The following is a 13,694-nucleotide window of genomic DNA, read 5'->3' as shown; positions in this document are numbered from 1 at the left end:
AAATTTTAAATTTCCCTCCTGATATTCAGTGACTCACTGTTCCTTTGAAAATTTGTTGTTCAATCTCCTTGTGTTTTTATAATTCCTAAAGTCTCTATCACTGTTGATTTCTAGTTTCATTCCATTCTGATAAGATGAAAAAAAATATTTTAATTGTTTTGAATTTGTTAAGACTTGCTTTATAGCCAATACATGATAGATTTTGGAAACTATTCCATGTGCACATGAAAACAATGTGTCTTCTGAAGCTATTGTATGGAATATTTTGCAATTGTTGGGTAAGTTCATTTAATCTATATTGTAATTTAACTCTGATATACTTGATTGTTGTGTTAATGATGTCCATTGACGTTAGCCACCATTATTGTATTGGGACCTATTTCTCCCTAAAAGAATGCCCAGTAGGTTTTGCTTTATGAAATTGGGGCTCCAACTTTTGATGTGTATGTATTCATATTCATTATAAATTCTTGATAAATTGTTTCTTTCATCAATATGTAGTGGACTTCTTTGTCTCTTGTAATTGATTTTAGCTTAAAGTCTGTTTTGTAAGATATGAGTATAGCTATTCCTGCTTGCTTTTGTATTTCATTTGCTTGGAATATCATTTTTAATCCTTTCATTTTTCACATCTGTGTACGTCTACACCAGTGTCCTAAATTTCTTGCATATAACTGAGTCTTATTTTTTAATTCAACCAGCCAGTTTTTTAATTGGAGGATTAAGGCCATTTACATTTAAAGTATGATTGTAAGCTATGTACTTGTTCCTATCATTTTGTTGTTTTCCCTCTGCTTGTTTTGAACATTGTTTGTTTCTTGTCTGTTATTCATCTTAGATATTTGATGATTTTCTGTATAAATGCTGTTTGATTCTTTCGTAATTCCCATTTGTTTATGTATACTTCTAGTGACATTTCTTTTTTTCTTTCATGATTGTGTTTATCTTTCATCCTCTTCTGGGTGTAGGATTCCTTTAAGTAGTCTCTGTAATTCTGGTTAAACGGTCATGAAATCTCTTAGTTTATGCTTGTTATGGAAGATCTTTATTTCTCCATCGATTCTGAAGGGCAACTTTCCTGTGTAAATAATCTAGGTTCAAAGTTATTTTCTTTTAGGACACCAAATAAATCATTCCATTCTCTCTTATTCTTTAATATTTTCTCCAAGAAATCTGTTGTTGTTGTTCTGATGGGTTTATCTTTAAACATTACTTGGCTCTACTCGTTTAATGCTTTTAATGTTCTTTGTTCTGTACTTCTTGCCATCTAACTCTAATATATCAAGGATAGGTTCTGTTCAGATCATGTCTATTTGGGTTTCCAAATGACTCTTGTTCCTGTATGCCCATGTCTTGCCCAAGATTTGGGAATTTTTATGCTTGTTTTTTGCTGAATAGGTTTTCTGTATTTTTACTCAGCCTATAACATTGTTCTTTCAGTGGTGTCCCAGTTATCTTGCGTGTTCTGTTCATTCTTTATTATTTTTTATTAATGTTTAAATATGATAGTTGCTCAACCAGTTATCCATCCCTATCTTATTTGGAAATTGGCTGCAGGAGTACAGGGTAATGACTTATCCATCCCTATCTATCAATTATTCATTATCTATCTTACTGAAGACAATATGATAATTGTCTTTAAGCCTTGATATATTTCTTCTGCTTAGTCTATTGGTGAGATTTTTGACAGATTTTGTATCTGACTCATTAACTTTCCATTTCCAATAATTTTGGTTCTTTTCCAATTGAATTGCTCATTCATATGCTGTATTGTCTTCCTTAATTCACTCAGCTGTTTATTTGTAAGTTTTTGGAATTCATCAAGGTTTTAAAAATCATCCTTTTGGGTTCTTTGTCAGACATTTTATACCTTTATGTATATTTGGAATCAGTCAATAGATTTATGGGTTTTAGGATGTATCATATTGATTTTATTTTTTCATATTTTTTGTTTCTATGTAGAGATTTATGCATCTGTTGAGATTGCTATTTCTTCCACTTTTACATTAGGGCCTTCTTTGTAAACAGCCTTCTCTCAATAATGTTCCCTGAGATAATGGGTTGTTGTATACTGTTGAGGTTAATTCCAACTGAATTTCAGAATGTTGTTTCTCTATGGCCTCTTTGGTGTAAATAGAGGTACTTGACAGAATGCATAATGTGTGAGAGCTTGAGGGACCTAATTCCTCTGTAGCTCTTGCAAGATTGGGGTCCCTCATGTAATTCAGATAGGTGTGTTGTAGTCAGCAGGATATATGGGGTGTACCCTTTGTGGATACCCCTTCAGTTTTATCTGTACTTCCTACTCTGAAATGGGAGTAACCTATTCTGAGGACCCTCATAGATAGAATATGCAGGATTATTGGGTGAATGTTTAGGGGCAAAATGTCAGGATACCTCTATCCATGCCTCCTTGGGGTCTAGTTAATTGTTGAGAGCTTTTATTTACACTGTTCTTTAAATTGAACTATCTGCCAAGGCTCAAGCAGAGTTAGCTCATGTCTGGAATAGCATTTAGCTTCTTAGAAATGGGATGGGAGTGTATCTCAGTTGAAGACCACCCACCAAACATGCTCAAAGTGACTAGCTCAATCTCCAGCATCACATAGAAAGAGAAAACCAAACAGCAACAATGAAACAAACCAGAGAAAGAAATAAAGTAAAACCAAGTACAAAAAACAACTACAATATCAGTGACACAGACGAAAGAGTCAAAAGTGGTACAGAATTAACTAAAAAGTTAAAAAAATAGCAAAAATAAAATTAATTTATAAATCTAAAAATATAAAAGAAAGGGGGAAAATCAATTCAAAAAAGAAGAAAATTTTAAAAATTAAAAAAGGAGAAGTAGGAGAGAACTAAAATGTGAATAAATATAAAAGAAAAAAAATAAGGGAAGAGAAAAATTAAATATTAAAATTAGAAGAAAATAGAGAAAAAATTATATTCTAATAAGAGCAATAGCAAAGAGTATTAATAAAGAGTAAAAATTTCTTCTCTGTTGATGTGCTTAATTGTGCAGTCAAGTGTGGGTGTTTACAACAACCTATGCCAATCAGAGCTTCTTTCTATGTCTTCTTAGTTTGTGCACCCTTGGTTATAGCAAATACCAGGGATCTTTCACCATCAACATTTTCCTTTGTTGTGCTCATCAGGTGTCCAGGGGAGTGGTTTGTGGTCAGAGCCAGTTGAAATATCTCTCAGATGTCCTGAATGCCAAAATGAACTAGGGCAGAACTCAGAGCTCCCTAGGCAAAGATTTACTCTAGAGTTATTTGAGCTGCCCACTCCTAGAGCAAGGTAGACATTACCACTGCAGTGTGTCAGGGACTTGGTGCCTTTGTGCTGTATGTTATGAGTACAGGAAGGAATTTTGGACTCAGTTATTTGTGCCAGGGGAAGGGTCGTGGTGGGCTGCACATTCCATGGCCCATCATTAAGGTCTTCCTAGACTTAGCTCTTCCTAAAATCAGACCTGACCGGTCATTACCCTGTACTCCCGCAGCCAGTTTCCCAATCTGCTGCTGTTTGAAGGGGAAGTGTCCTATGTTCCCATATGTGTTCAAGCCCAGTTCCCCTCCCCTGCATAGAAATCTCAGTGGGTTTGTGTCAGGGGATCCCCCAGTGAGCCAAACTAACTCCCAAGGCCATTGACCACTGATCTAACAATATTGCCTCAAGGGCCTGGAGTTATAAAAATGCAAGGAACTTTGACTCCCAGAATAATCAACTCAGACAACACCTAAACTGAGATGGCTCTTTCTTCCAGTACCATGAAAAAATAATTGGCAAGTTTATATAATATCTCCAGATTCAGTTTGCTATGCAGTTTCCAAGTCTGTTGTCTGTTTAGAGTGTGTTTCAGCAAGGTGCTAATTCCTGTGTTTCTGGTACTCACTGGGACTCCCACTCTCTCACTTCTACCTATGACCTCTGCTGTGATGCCAGGTGATTGGTGTGGAGGGCTCCATCTCACCCTGTTCCACTATACAACATTTTGGGGGTTTCTACAAATCTCTATCTATTATTGAACTCCAGCATTTTCCCATAGTCACCTACCTCAGTAGGTCTCCAGTTGTTTTTATTTTATCTCATGAGTAAGCAGGTGAGTTCTAGGTGTCTATAATCTGCCATCTTTAATTGTTTTAGGAGCATCTTTAGGGGAAAACAACTCATCCTACTGACCTGAGGCCAGTAGGCTTTGTTTGAACATCATCCTTATAGAGCAAATATCTTGTCACTTTTTTGGGCATCTTTATATAGTGACACCCAATATGTAGTCTTCTGAAAAAATTCCAGATAAGCAGATATAAGTACATGCTGATCTTGACTTCCACTTTGGTCTAGATGGTCATTTGATAATAAGAAAGACTTTAGGTCGTGTATGTTGGACTGGATGTCATTAGGAATATTTCCTTTATATTTTTCATTCCCATTGTCACAGTCATGAGGGATATGATGGTTCTGATTTCTTTTGTTTTTTTGTAGTGCTGGGAATCAAGCTCAGGGTCTCATATGTATTGGGCAAGTACTATACTGCTAAGTTATATTTCTGGTCCTAATGGCTCAGATTTCTCAAATAAATATTGCAACACCATCACCACCATCACCACCACCACCACCACCACCACCAACAACAACAACAACAAAACTGGAGAATACAGTCCTCACATACATCTTCAATAAAGAGAATGGATTTTAAAACTTTTTCCAGCATGTGATTAGTCTAAACCACTGGAAATGTTAAACTTCCCATCTCCCTGCCCTTATTCCTCCCAGACCCATCCCCAAAAGTTTAATATTTCGCCTCAAAGATTGCAGGTGGAATTAATACTTTATCAGTTTGCTAGAATTTTATAATTGCACAAGCTTTTCAATTTTTTTTATTTTTTAATGTTATATATTAGTAGTTATAAACAAGTGACCCTTAGGCCAAATCTGACCAGCATGTGTAATATTTTTGATCAGCACAGCTTTTGACAAAAGTTGAATCTGAATGCCTTAAGCAGGGTGTTCATTCTTCAGTCAGCTTGGTTTCCATTTTCTCTGTCTCTTTCCCCTGACTCACACACTTACATTACTTGCTTGATTCCTTCCTTGAAGGCATTTGAAATTGCATCCCCTACTCTGTATTGGTGTGATTTTTTTTTTTTGTAAATAGACTACATAGAGAAAAGTACACACTATCATAAGTGTATAGTTCCATGAATTATTCCCAGGGGAACACACCCATGCAACTCTAAGCAAGGTCAATAAATAGAACCTTATTGACATTAGAAGTTTTATCATCTTCATTTGTGTTCCCCCCTAACAAATTCTAAGGCAAAGTTAAGGCTACACGTGATCCCAAGAAAACACCGTGAAGATATGAATTTCTGATAGAGGTACATGGTTGTATTGGCTTTCTTTTAGATTTTCCCCCTTATTTTATTATCTTAGCCTGTTTTGTGCTCATATTACAAAATATTTGAGACTAGATAACTTATAATGAATAGAAATTTATTTCCTGACAGTTCTCATGGCAGGGAAATCTAAAATCAAAGTGAGAGCATTTGATGAGGGCCTTTTTGCTGCATTATAACTTGGGTGAGAGAGAGAGAAAAGGAACCTAGCTTCTCCTTTGGTAAGAAATCCACTCCAGCAATAATAGAATTAATCCATTTGTGAGAGTTTTGCCCTCTTGATATAATCACTTCTGAAAGGTCACACCTCTCAATACTATTTCATTGAGGATTCCAACACATGATCTTTGGGGGACATATTCAAATGATACACTCCTCCAATCCCACAAAATTGGTTGTCCTTTTCAAATGAAAATGATTATTATCCCAATAATCCCCAAACTTCAGCATCAAGTCAAAGTCCAAAGTCGAGAGCCTCGTCTAAATGGGGTATAGGTGAGACTTAAGGCATAATTCATCCCAATTAAAGTTTCCTCTAGCTGTGAGCCTGAGAAATTAAAATATGTTGTGTGCTTTGCAAAATACATGATGAAGAAGTCATAGAACAGACAATCCTATTCCAAAAGGAACAAATAGGCAATAAAAAAGGATTAACAGGCTATGAGTAAATCCAAAATCCCAAATTATTTCACTTCATGTGCCTCCTGGGCACACTGGGGGTTTGGGCCCCCAAAGTCTTGGGAAGCCCTGTTCCCATGGGTTGGAGAGCTATATAGCAGCCATCACAGGTCAGAGTCTCATGCCTGAAGCTCTCCCAGGATGATATTTCTCTACAGTTCTGAAGGCTTGGAGGTACCCATGGCCTTGCTCAGTGGGAACTCCCTGTGGCACCTCTAATCATGTAGCAATATTTATTGAAGGATTTTTTCCCCCCACCCTTTGATGCTATCAGCAAGTTTTGGTCCCTTTAGGAGGTAAGGCCTAGTGGAAGGAGGATATTGGAACCCTGCATCTTTCTTCTTTCTCTCTTTGTTTCCTAGGTGCCATGAGGTATTTTCCTCTGCCATGTATTCCTGCCATGATGCACTGCCTTGCCACAGACACAAAGGCACTCAGACCAAGCAACTATGAACTAAAATCTCTGAAACCTGTGAGCCAAAATAAAATTTTTATTCTTATAAATTGATTATCTCAGCTATGTTGTCACAGCAGTAGAAAGCTAAGACCTTATCATCTTACTTTTATTTTAACTTTTCTGTACATCATATTTAAGATATACATCTTTTATGAATGGATTGAACTTTTAAATCTAGTACAATAATCTTGTTATTTTAATTGAAATATTTAGTCCATACACAACTGCCAATATATTTGTCATTTAAAGTTATATCGTATTGATTCTGTCCTAATAATTCTAACGTTTCTTTCCCTTCTTAACTTCCTATAAATTAATTATAATAACACATATATCCTATATAAATTTTGGCATATTTAAAATATTCCATTGTGTCTCTCTTTTGTCCAGGAACTTATTTTTCATAACTTGGGTAGATAACCCTGGAGAGTCAACATACCTTCTTTACATTAAAATCTAATATAAGTTAGTACTGTTACTACATACAAAAAATTCAAGGACTTTAAAGTCTTTAACTCTCTAAATCTCTTTATTTTGTTTATTTTATTTTGTTCATTATTGTCATGTATATTTTTTATTTTTGTTTTAAGTTTTGTCAAGAAGAGTTCAAACATGAAAATTAGAGAGAATAGTATAAGAACCCATGTACTTATCATCAAGCTTCAACAATTTTCAATTTCAGAAAATCTGTATCACTGCCCACCATTGCCCTCAAATTGTTTTGAAGTAAATAAAAGACATATTTTTAGTTTATCTATACATAGTTTAGGATGTATCCTTAAAATATGAGCAAACCTTTAAAAATAAAATATAAGTGAATTCAGTTAATAGTTTTTATTTACTTAAATTCAAGATTTTGGAGGTTTTACATAATCTAGTAATTTTCCTGTGTTCTAATTCTCTGTTTGACTTTTTTTTTTTTTTTTTTTAAAATATGCACCACTTTGTGGTGCTTTGAATCCATGGTTTAATGTCTTTCAGGAGTTTGGGGAAATTACCAGCCATCATACCTTCAACTATTATTTCCATCTACTCTATCTTATCTCTTTCCGAGAGTTTTTTCACTGTGCCCATATGCTGTTTACTTTCTTTCTGTAGTTTCCATCCTTCATTTTTCCATGCTTCAATCTGATTATTTCCTTCTGACCTATTCTCCAGTTCAATAATTTCTCTTCAGCTATATTTAATTTACTGCCAAACTCTACTATTGTATTCTTAGTTTTAGTTATGTTAAAATTTTCATTTTTTAAGTTTCCTGTTATTTCTTTCTAGGACTTTCAGTCTTTCAGTTTCTTGAACAGATTAGCAATAGTTATAAATTTTATAACTGTTAATTCCAATTGCTAGATCTCTTGTGCCACCATTTTCCTTGTCTACTTTTCTCCTTGCCTTTGGTCAATTCTTGACTTTTGCATTCCTGATTACTTTTATGAAATGAAAAATTGTAAATGAAAAAGTATAGTTAATTTAACATTTTTTGATAATATTATAAATAAAATCCATACTCTAAAGTGGATTTACTTTTGTTCTGAAAGATAGCTTAGGTACATATAGAGGTAGCACATAGATCATCTGATTCCATTTAGTGTTGGAGGTTTCTTTTAGTCTTTGTGAGGGCTGGTCTATTTTCAGTTCACTCTTATAAGTTGTAGCATGTCAGTAGCCCCATCAGAGATACTGGTATTTAAAAAGCTGCTATGCCTGGGCAGAGAAATTTTTGTCCTATAAGTCCAATAAGACTACTAAAGACTCTATTCCGCTTTTCAAGATTCTGTTTCTGCTTTTAAATTGATTCGAAGATGGGAATAGTGGTATCAAGTAATGTATTTAACCTTGGCGTTCTCTTTTATAAGGTATCTTGGTCATTCAAGTCTTAGCTATTTTGGTAGTCACATGATGCCCTCTAATAATTTTTAAAATTTGTTCAGATTTTCTAATACTGTAGGCAGCAGAGTTTGTCTAAAATGAACCACCTCAAAATTTTTGAAAGCTGAAGGCATGTTATTGAGCTAATATTACTTATCATGCAGTTTTCTACAATTCAAACCAGTTTATTTACATGTTATGACATGTAAATAGAAATATGAATATGTGTTTTTGCTTGTCTGTTTATCGTTGTCACTGGTTCTATGTTACTTTTTTCCTTTCTTTCTTTCTTTTTTAGGAAATTACTTGTTTAGTTTAAAAAGTTTGCTATTTTCTTTGGAAAATATGTGATGGTTTGATAGGAATAAAAACAGTATAGAAAAATCGAAGCTCTTGGCATTCGATAATAGACATTCAAAAGTGAAAAAAAGTAAAAAAATGAAGATAAAACACAAGGCTAGATAGAGCAAGGTAACATTGAGAAATGTCTAGTGGCAGCTGAAAGTTTTAAAAACACAAAATATTCTAAGATAATTTACTTTTCATTGATATGATATCCTTATATTACATGAAGTGTTCAGTAAAGCCTTTTAAGCATTGTAAGGCCTATTTCTGTGGATGATTTTAAAAAGTAAAGAAAAAAGGGGCTGAGTGCCTTGACAGGGACAGCATGGAACAGCAGCAACAAACCCAAGTTAAATAACACAAGATGCTGGTGACATGAGAGATTAATAGTTGAGTAGGAAGCAAGAACCAAAAGTGATACAAATATAGGGTTCAGAAAATTTACAGAAACTTTGGGCATAACATTGACTTATGGTAGGGGATTCAAATCAAATCAAAATATAAGTCTCAATGAATGGGGTCTCTCAGTTGATATCTAAGTAACTTTTACAAACATACTCTGGCCTCAGAGATGTACCATCACTCCTACCCCAAGGATCTGAAATCATGGAGAGATGGGCAGGGATGATATTTTCATATCTCATATAAGCAGTTTAATCACAGACTCTCTGAGCCTTCATCTTAGACCATTAGCAGTGCTGTGTTTTTGAGAATTATTCTTTGCTTGAATTGCTCCTCACCTGACATCTTGAGTTTCTCCAGAAAGTGTTAACAGTCTGTCTAGAACATTCATGAGAAATCAAACCTGGTTTCAACAGACTATGAATTAGAAAAGAACATGCATCTTTTCTCTTTGGTAATAATGGTGAAATTTCCATGATTGATCTGTTATTTGTGGCAAGACTTTAAATTCCAAGTTGATATCCTTGCCACCTCTAAGTTTTACACTCTTAGAGAATACATAGTTTCAGAGAATATGGGTTACAGCACTGTAATCAGAGAAATGTGATGAAACAAGTTGTGATGCTCTCAATCAGGTATTTTGAATCCTAGGATTTACTGGATGACGATTACCACTCTCTACTCCTCTACAGCTGTGAGAGTGAATAATGGGACTCCTGTTTATAGGAATGACTGAAGGAGATTTCCCCCATCACGTGTCCCACCTTTTGGGCTTAGGTGGTTCTTATATTCTTTATACTTTTTAAATGTTTTTTTTTTCTTTTTTAGTTGTAGATGGACACAATACCTTTATTTTGTTTATTTATTTTTATGTGGTGCTGAGGATCGAATCCAGTGCCTCACACCTGCTAGGCGAGCGTTGTACCACTGAGCCACAACTCCAGCCCTTCTTTATACTTTTTAATGGTGTCTTTCTCATAGCTCAAGTAGCTCAGGTTGTGTCAACTTTCCTCAGAGTCTTGCTATAATACATAGGCAAAGAAAGGGGGATCCAGGTTGGGAATGAGGCATAACTAAGGTTCTCCTATAGGTTAATGTCATATTTTTCATATTTTGGCTCAGGGCTAAATTCCAAGAACTCCTTTGCCGGTACTGCAGCTAGGATGACAGCACAGGTTGAACTGTACTAAATAGATCCTTTTGAAAGTCATCTAACATCAATCCTTGTTTACACTTAAGACTTAAAAATTTGTTTGCAATTTAACACATTTATATGCCACTGAGATTCCATTATAGACTGATCCAAATTAAAGTAATATGACAGCTATCTGCTCTGCTCCCAGAGCTCAGGACTCCAGCCAGGCTTAGCCTGGGACCTCTGTGAGTCTCATTTGCCCACTCTCTTCTCTGGCTTTATGGAATGCTACTCTCTTCCTGGTTGTATTTTCCTTTTCTTTTTGAACATGAGCTCTACCAATCTAGCCTCTAAACCTTCCTATTGGGGTCTTCCCTTCATAGATCACCTTCTTTCTTGATATTTTGCCATTTCCCTTCCAGAAGTGCTGTGCTTGCACATCTACCAAGTAGGCCATTCCCGAAGTTTACATTTAAACATTCAGATCCTGGATATCATCTTGCTTCCTCATACCCCTCCAGCAGAGGTGCTACACCTTCACTTGCACTTTGAAAGCAGTACCACAGGATTTAGTCTGCAAAGTACCTGACACTTCTCTTTTTATTATTGAATAGAGATCTTTCTGGTTCATTTCTTAGGATGTATTACTTAAGTTCCCAATATGGGATGATATGGCGATATTATCTTAGTGAACTAGGGAGACTGCTATGTATAAGAAAACCCTATAGAACCCTTTGGTGATATTAACAATGGTATTTCCAATTCTGAATATAAGAACTTATTTTTATATTTCACTGGCATATAAATGTGTTAAATTTGTTAAAGGAAATATTCAAACATCAGTTTTATAGAAATTGCTCCTGAGTTTACTGATACCTTTTGACTGCTAGCACTGCATTTCTATTGGTAGAATAATCAAAAGCAGGAGCCATAGGGATTGTGCACACAACTTCTTCCTCTCCCACTGAAACAGTTGCTTACCTGTGATGGCCAGCTGAGTCACAAAGAAGGTCATTCTGGACTTCCTCTTCCTCCTCCATGTGGAGAACAGCACGACTGCATTTCCAACAATGGTGAATACAAAGAGGACCCACAGGGTTATCAACTGCTCAGTCTGTAAGGAGCAGAGAAACACAGAACAGCTGTACTGTAAGGACCAGGCTACTTTTCTGAATGTACAGTGCAGGCATTGGTGCTGGATGTGTTCCTTCTGGTCCCTTATCCTCACATGTGGAAGTTTGAATCTCAAGAGAATAATGACAACATGGTCCACATTTACATCAGCAGCACAGTAAATTAATGTGCCTTAAAATATTTTTAGAAATGTATAGCAAGAGACTAAAACAAACAACAGAAGTTTTATTCTTTGGCCAAGTAATTTTAACTCCATGAGAAAGTTCAAGGTGTGAAAAAGAACACTGAATCACAAAGATTGTAGTGCATACTTATTATAAGAAGAAATTGGAAATTGTATAGATAACAAGATAGTTAAGTGAATCAAGCATTTCAATTCAGTGAACTATTGTGTAACGATTAACAGTGACAACCTTGAAGACTCTATGACTAGATTAAAAATACTTATAGTATAATGGTAAGTGGGAAAACATGATAAAATTATATATTGGGTATGATTACAACTCTACAAAATTATACACATAGGAAAAAGGCTGAAGTATACTAAAATGTTAAGAGTGGTTATTTTAGGGTAGAATGATTATGGGTTCTCTTTTCTATCCTTTGGCAGAATTTCATAAGACTGTAATATTAAAGTTCTGCTGAAATATGTGTGATTAGTAAAACAATAACAAAAAGCATGAATACCTCTCATTTATAATGCCAATACTTCATAAAAAGCCTCCCATGATTCTTCAAATGGGTCTTGTTATTGGTGTGATGTCTGTGGGCCAGAATGAATAGAGGCCAAGGCATCAGAATGAGCTAGACTCAGGATGCAGAACAAGCTCATGGGAAGAGTGTGTGGCCGCAGGGATGCTGGAGAAACTTGAACTCAAAGCCAAATGGCCCAACAGAGACATCAGCTCAAAAGGTCTGGGCAGGGTCCTTGTAAGAATGCACAGATCTGAGACTGAAGCCACAGAGCTTCTGTTTGGAGGAGAAGATAAGAAGAGCCAGAAGAAATTCCCTGTGGTTGTTAAATTTTATGTATCAACCTGATTAGGCTGTGGGTGTTCAGATGTTTGGTCAAACCCTAGTTTAAGTGTTGTGATAAGGATCTTTTATAGATGTAATTAACATCTGATATTACTTGACACAGAGTGAAGCAGATGACCCTCACTAATGTGGATGGACCTTAGCCAGTGAGTTGGCTTACAGTGGGGTGACATCCTAGCGGGCACATTCTAAATTGAAAATTTCATAAGTTATAAGTGTATGTAATACATCTAATCTACTGAACATCCTAATTTAGCCTAGCCAACCTTAAATGTGCTAAGAGCACTTAGATTAACCCACAGTAGGACAATCTATCTATTATCTAACACAAAATCTATTTTACAATAGAGCAATGACTATCTCATGCAAGTTATGAATGCTGTGGCAATACTGTACACTGTAGAATATCAGTTACTCACTCTCCTGATTACATGGCTGACTGGGAGCTGTGGCACAAAATTTCCATTCTCAGCATCACAAGAGTGTATCATACTACATACTGCTAGTCCAAGAAAAGCTCAAAATCAAAATTCAAGTACCATTCCTACTGAATACATATATCTTTTGCATCATTGTAAGGCCGAAAAATATCATGAGTTCCATCATCATTAAATCAGGGACCATCTTACATATGTATGTATATAATTCTGGAGAACACTGACTGATATGCTCCCTGAGTACCTAATGTCACGGCTGCACTTTTTTCTGTTTACTATATTAAATTAATTTTAAAATTATATAATGACATATAAGAATGAATTCTCCTTTAAGAAACTAAAACAATGGAGATAGAACCAAATCTTCCTTTCTCCTTGCTACATAGCTCCCCATTCCCAAAAAGTAAAAATAATTTTGAATACAGTGTACATTTTTCCCCAGTCCTTTGAAATTAAGAAAGTCTCCATATTGTTCAAACTTTCTTTCTTAGTCAGTTGGAGGGATAGCCAAATAAAAGTGATATTTTATATAATGTAACAAAATACTTTGATCCAAGAAATAGATTAAGTCTAGGAAAACAAAATATGTTGAAGGACTGGGCAAGTTTACAGGCTTAGGTAATGAAGGGAGTTTGTTCGATTCTCTTAGGCCCCAACTCCTGAACACAGAAGAACTGTGATTCCCTTTGGATGCCAAGTTGGAATGTAAACTTTTTCTACCAGGTTTCAGAGAAAGGGAAATTTTCTTGGAATTAACCCTCCAGTTTCTATCCTTGCCAGAATTCCAGGCTGAAGCTAGA

At 35.5% G+C, this 13,694-nt stretch overlaps 1 protein-coding gene across 2 annotated transcripts in view; it reads right to left on the bottom strand.

Annotated features, from left to right (window-relative positions):
* The window catches only part of Npsr1 (neuropeptide S receptor 1), a 178,734-nt gene that overhangs the window by 137,567 nt on the left and 27,473 nt on the right, over nucleotides 1–13,694 (bottom strand). For both annotated transcript variants that reach the window (XM_027939686.3, XM_071608428.1), the window contains exon 2: nucleotides 11,267–11,399. In XM_027939686.3, coding sequence (XP_027795487.1) covers nucleotides 11,267–11,399 — 133 coding nt within the window. The remainder of the gene's footprint in view (nucleotides 1–11,266; nucleotides 11,400–13,694) is intronic.

This window comes from Marmota flaviventris, chromosome 1, assembly GCF_047511675.1.
Source record: "Marmota flaviventris isolate mMarFla1 chromosome 1, mMarFla1.hap1, whole genome shotgun sequence".
NCBI lineage: Eukaryota > Metazoa > Chordata > Mammalia > Rodentia > Sciuridae > Marmota > Marmota flaviventris.
This window is presented reverse-complemented; position numbering and strand designations above follow the sequence as displayed.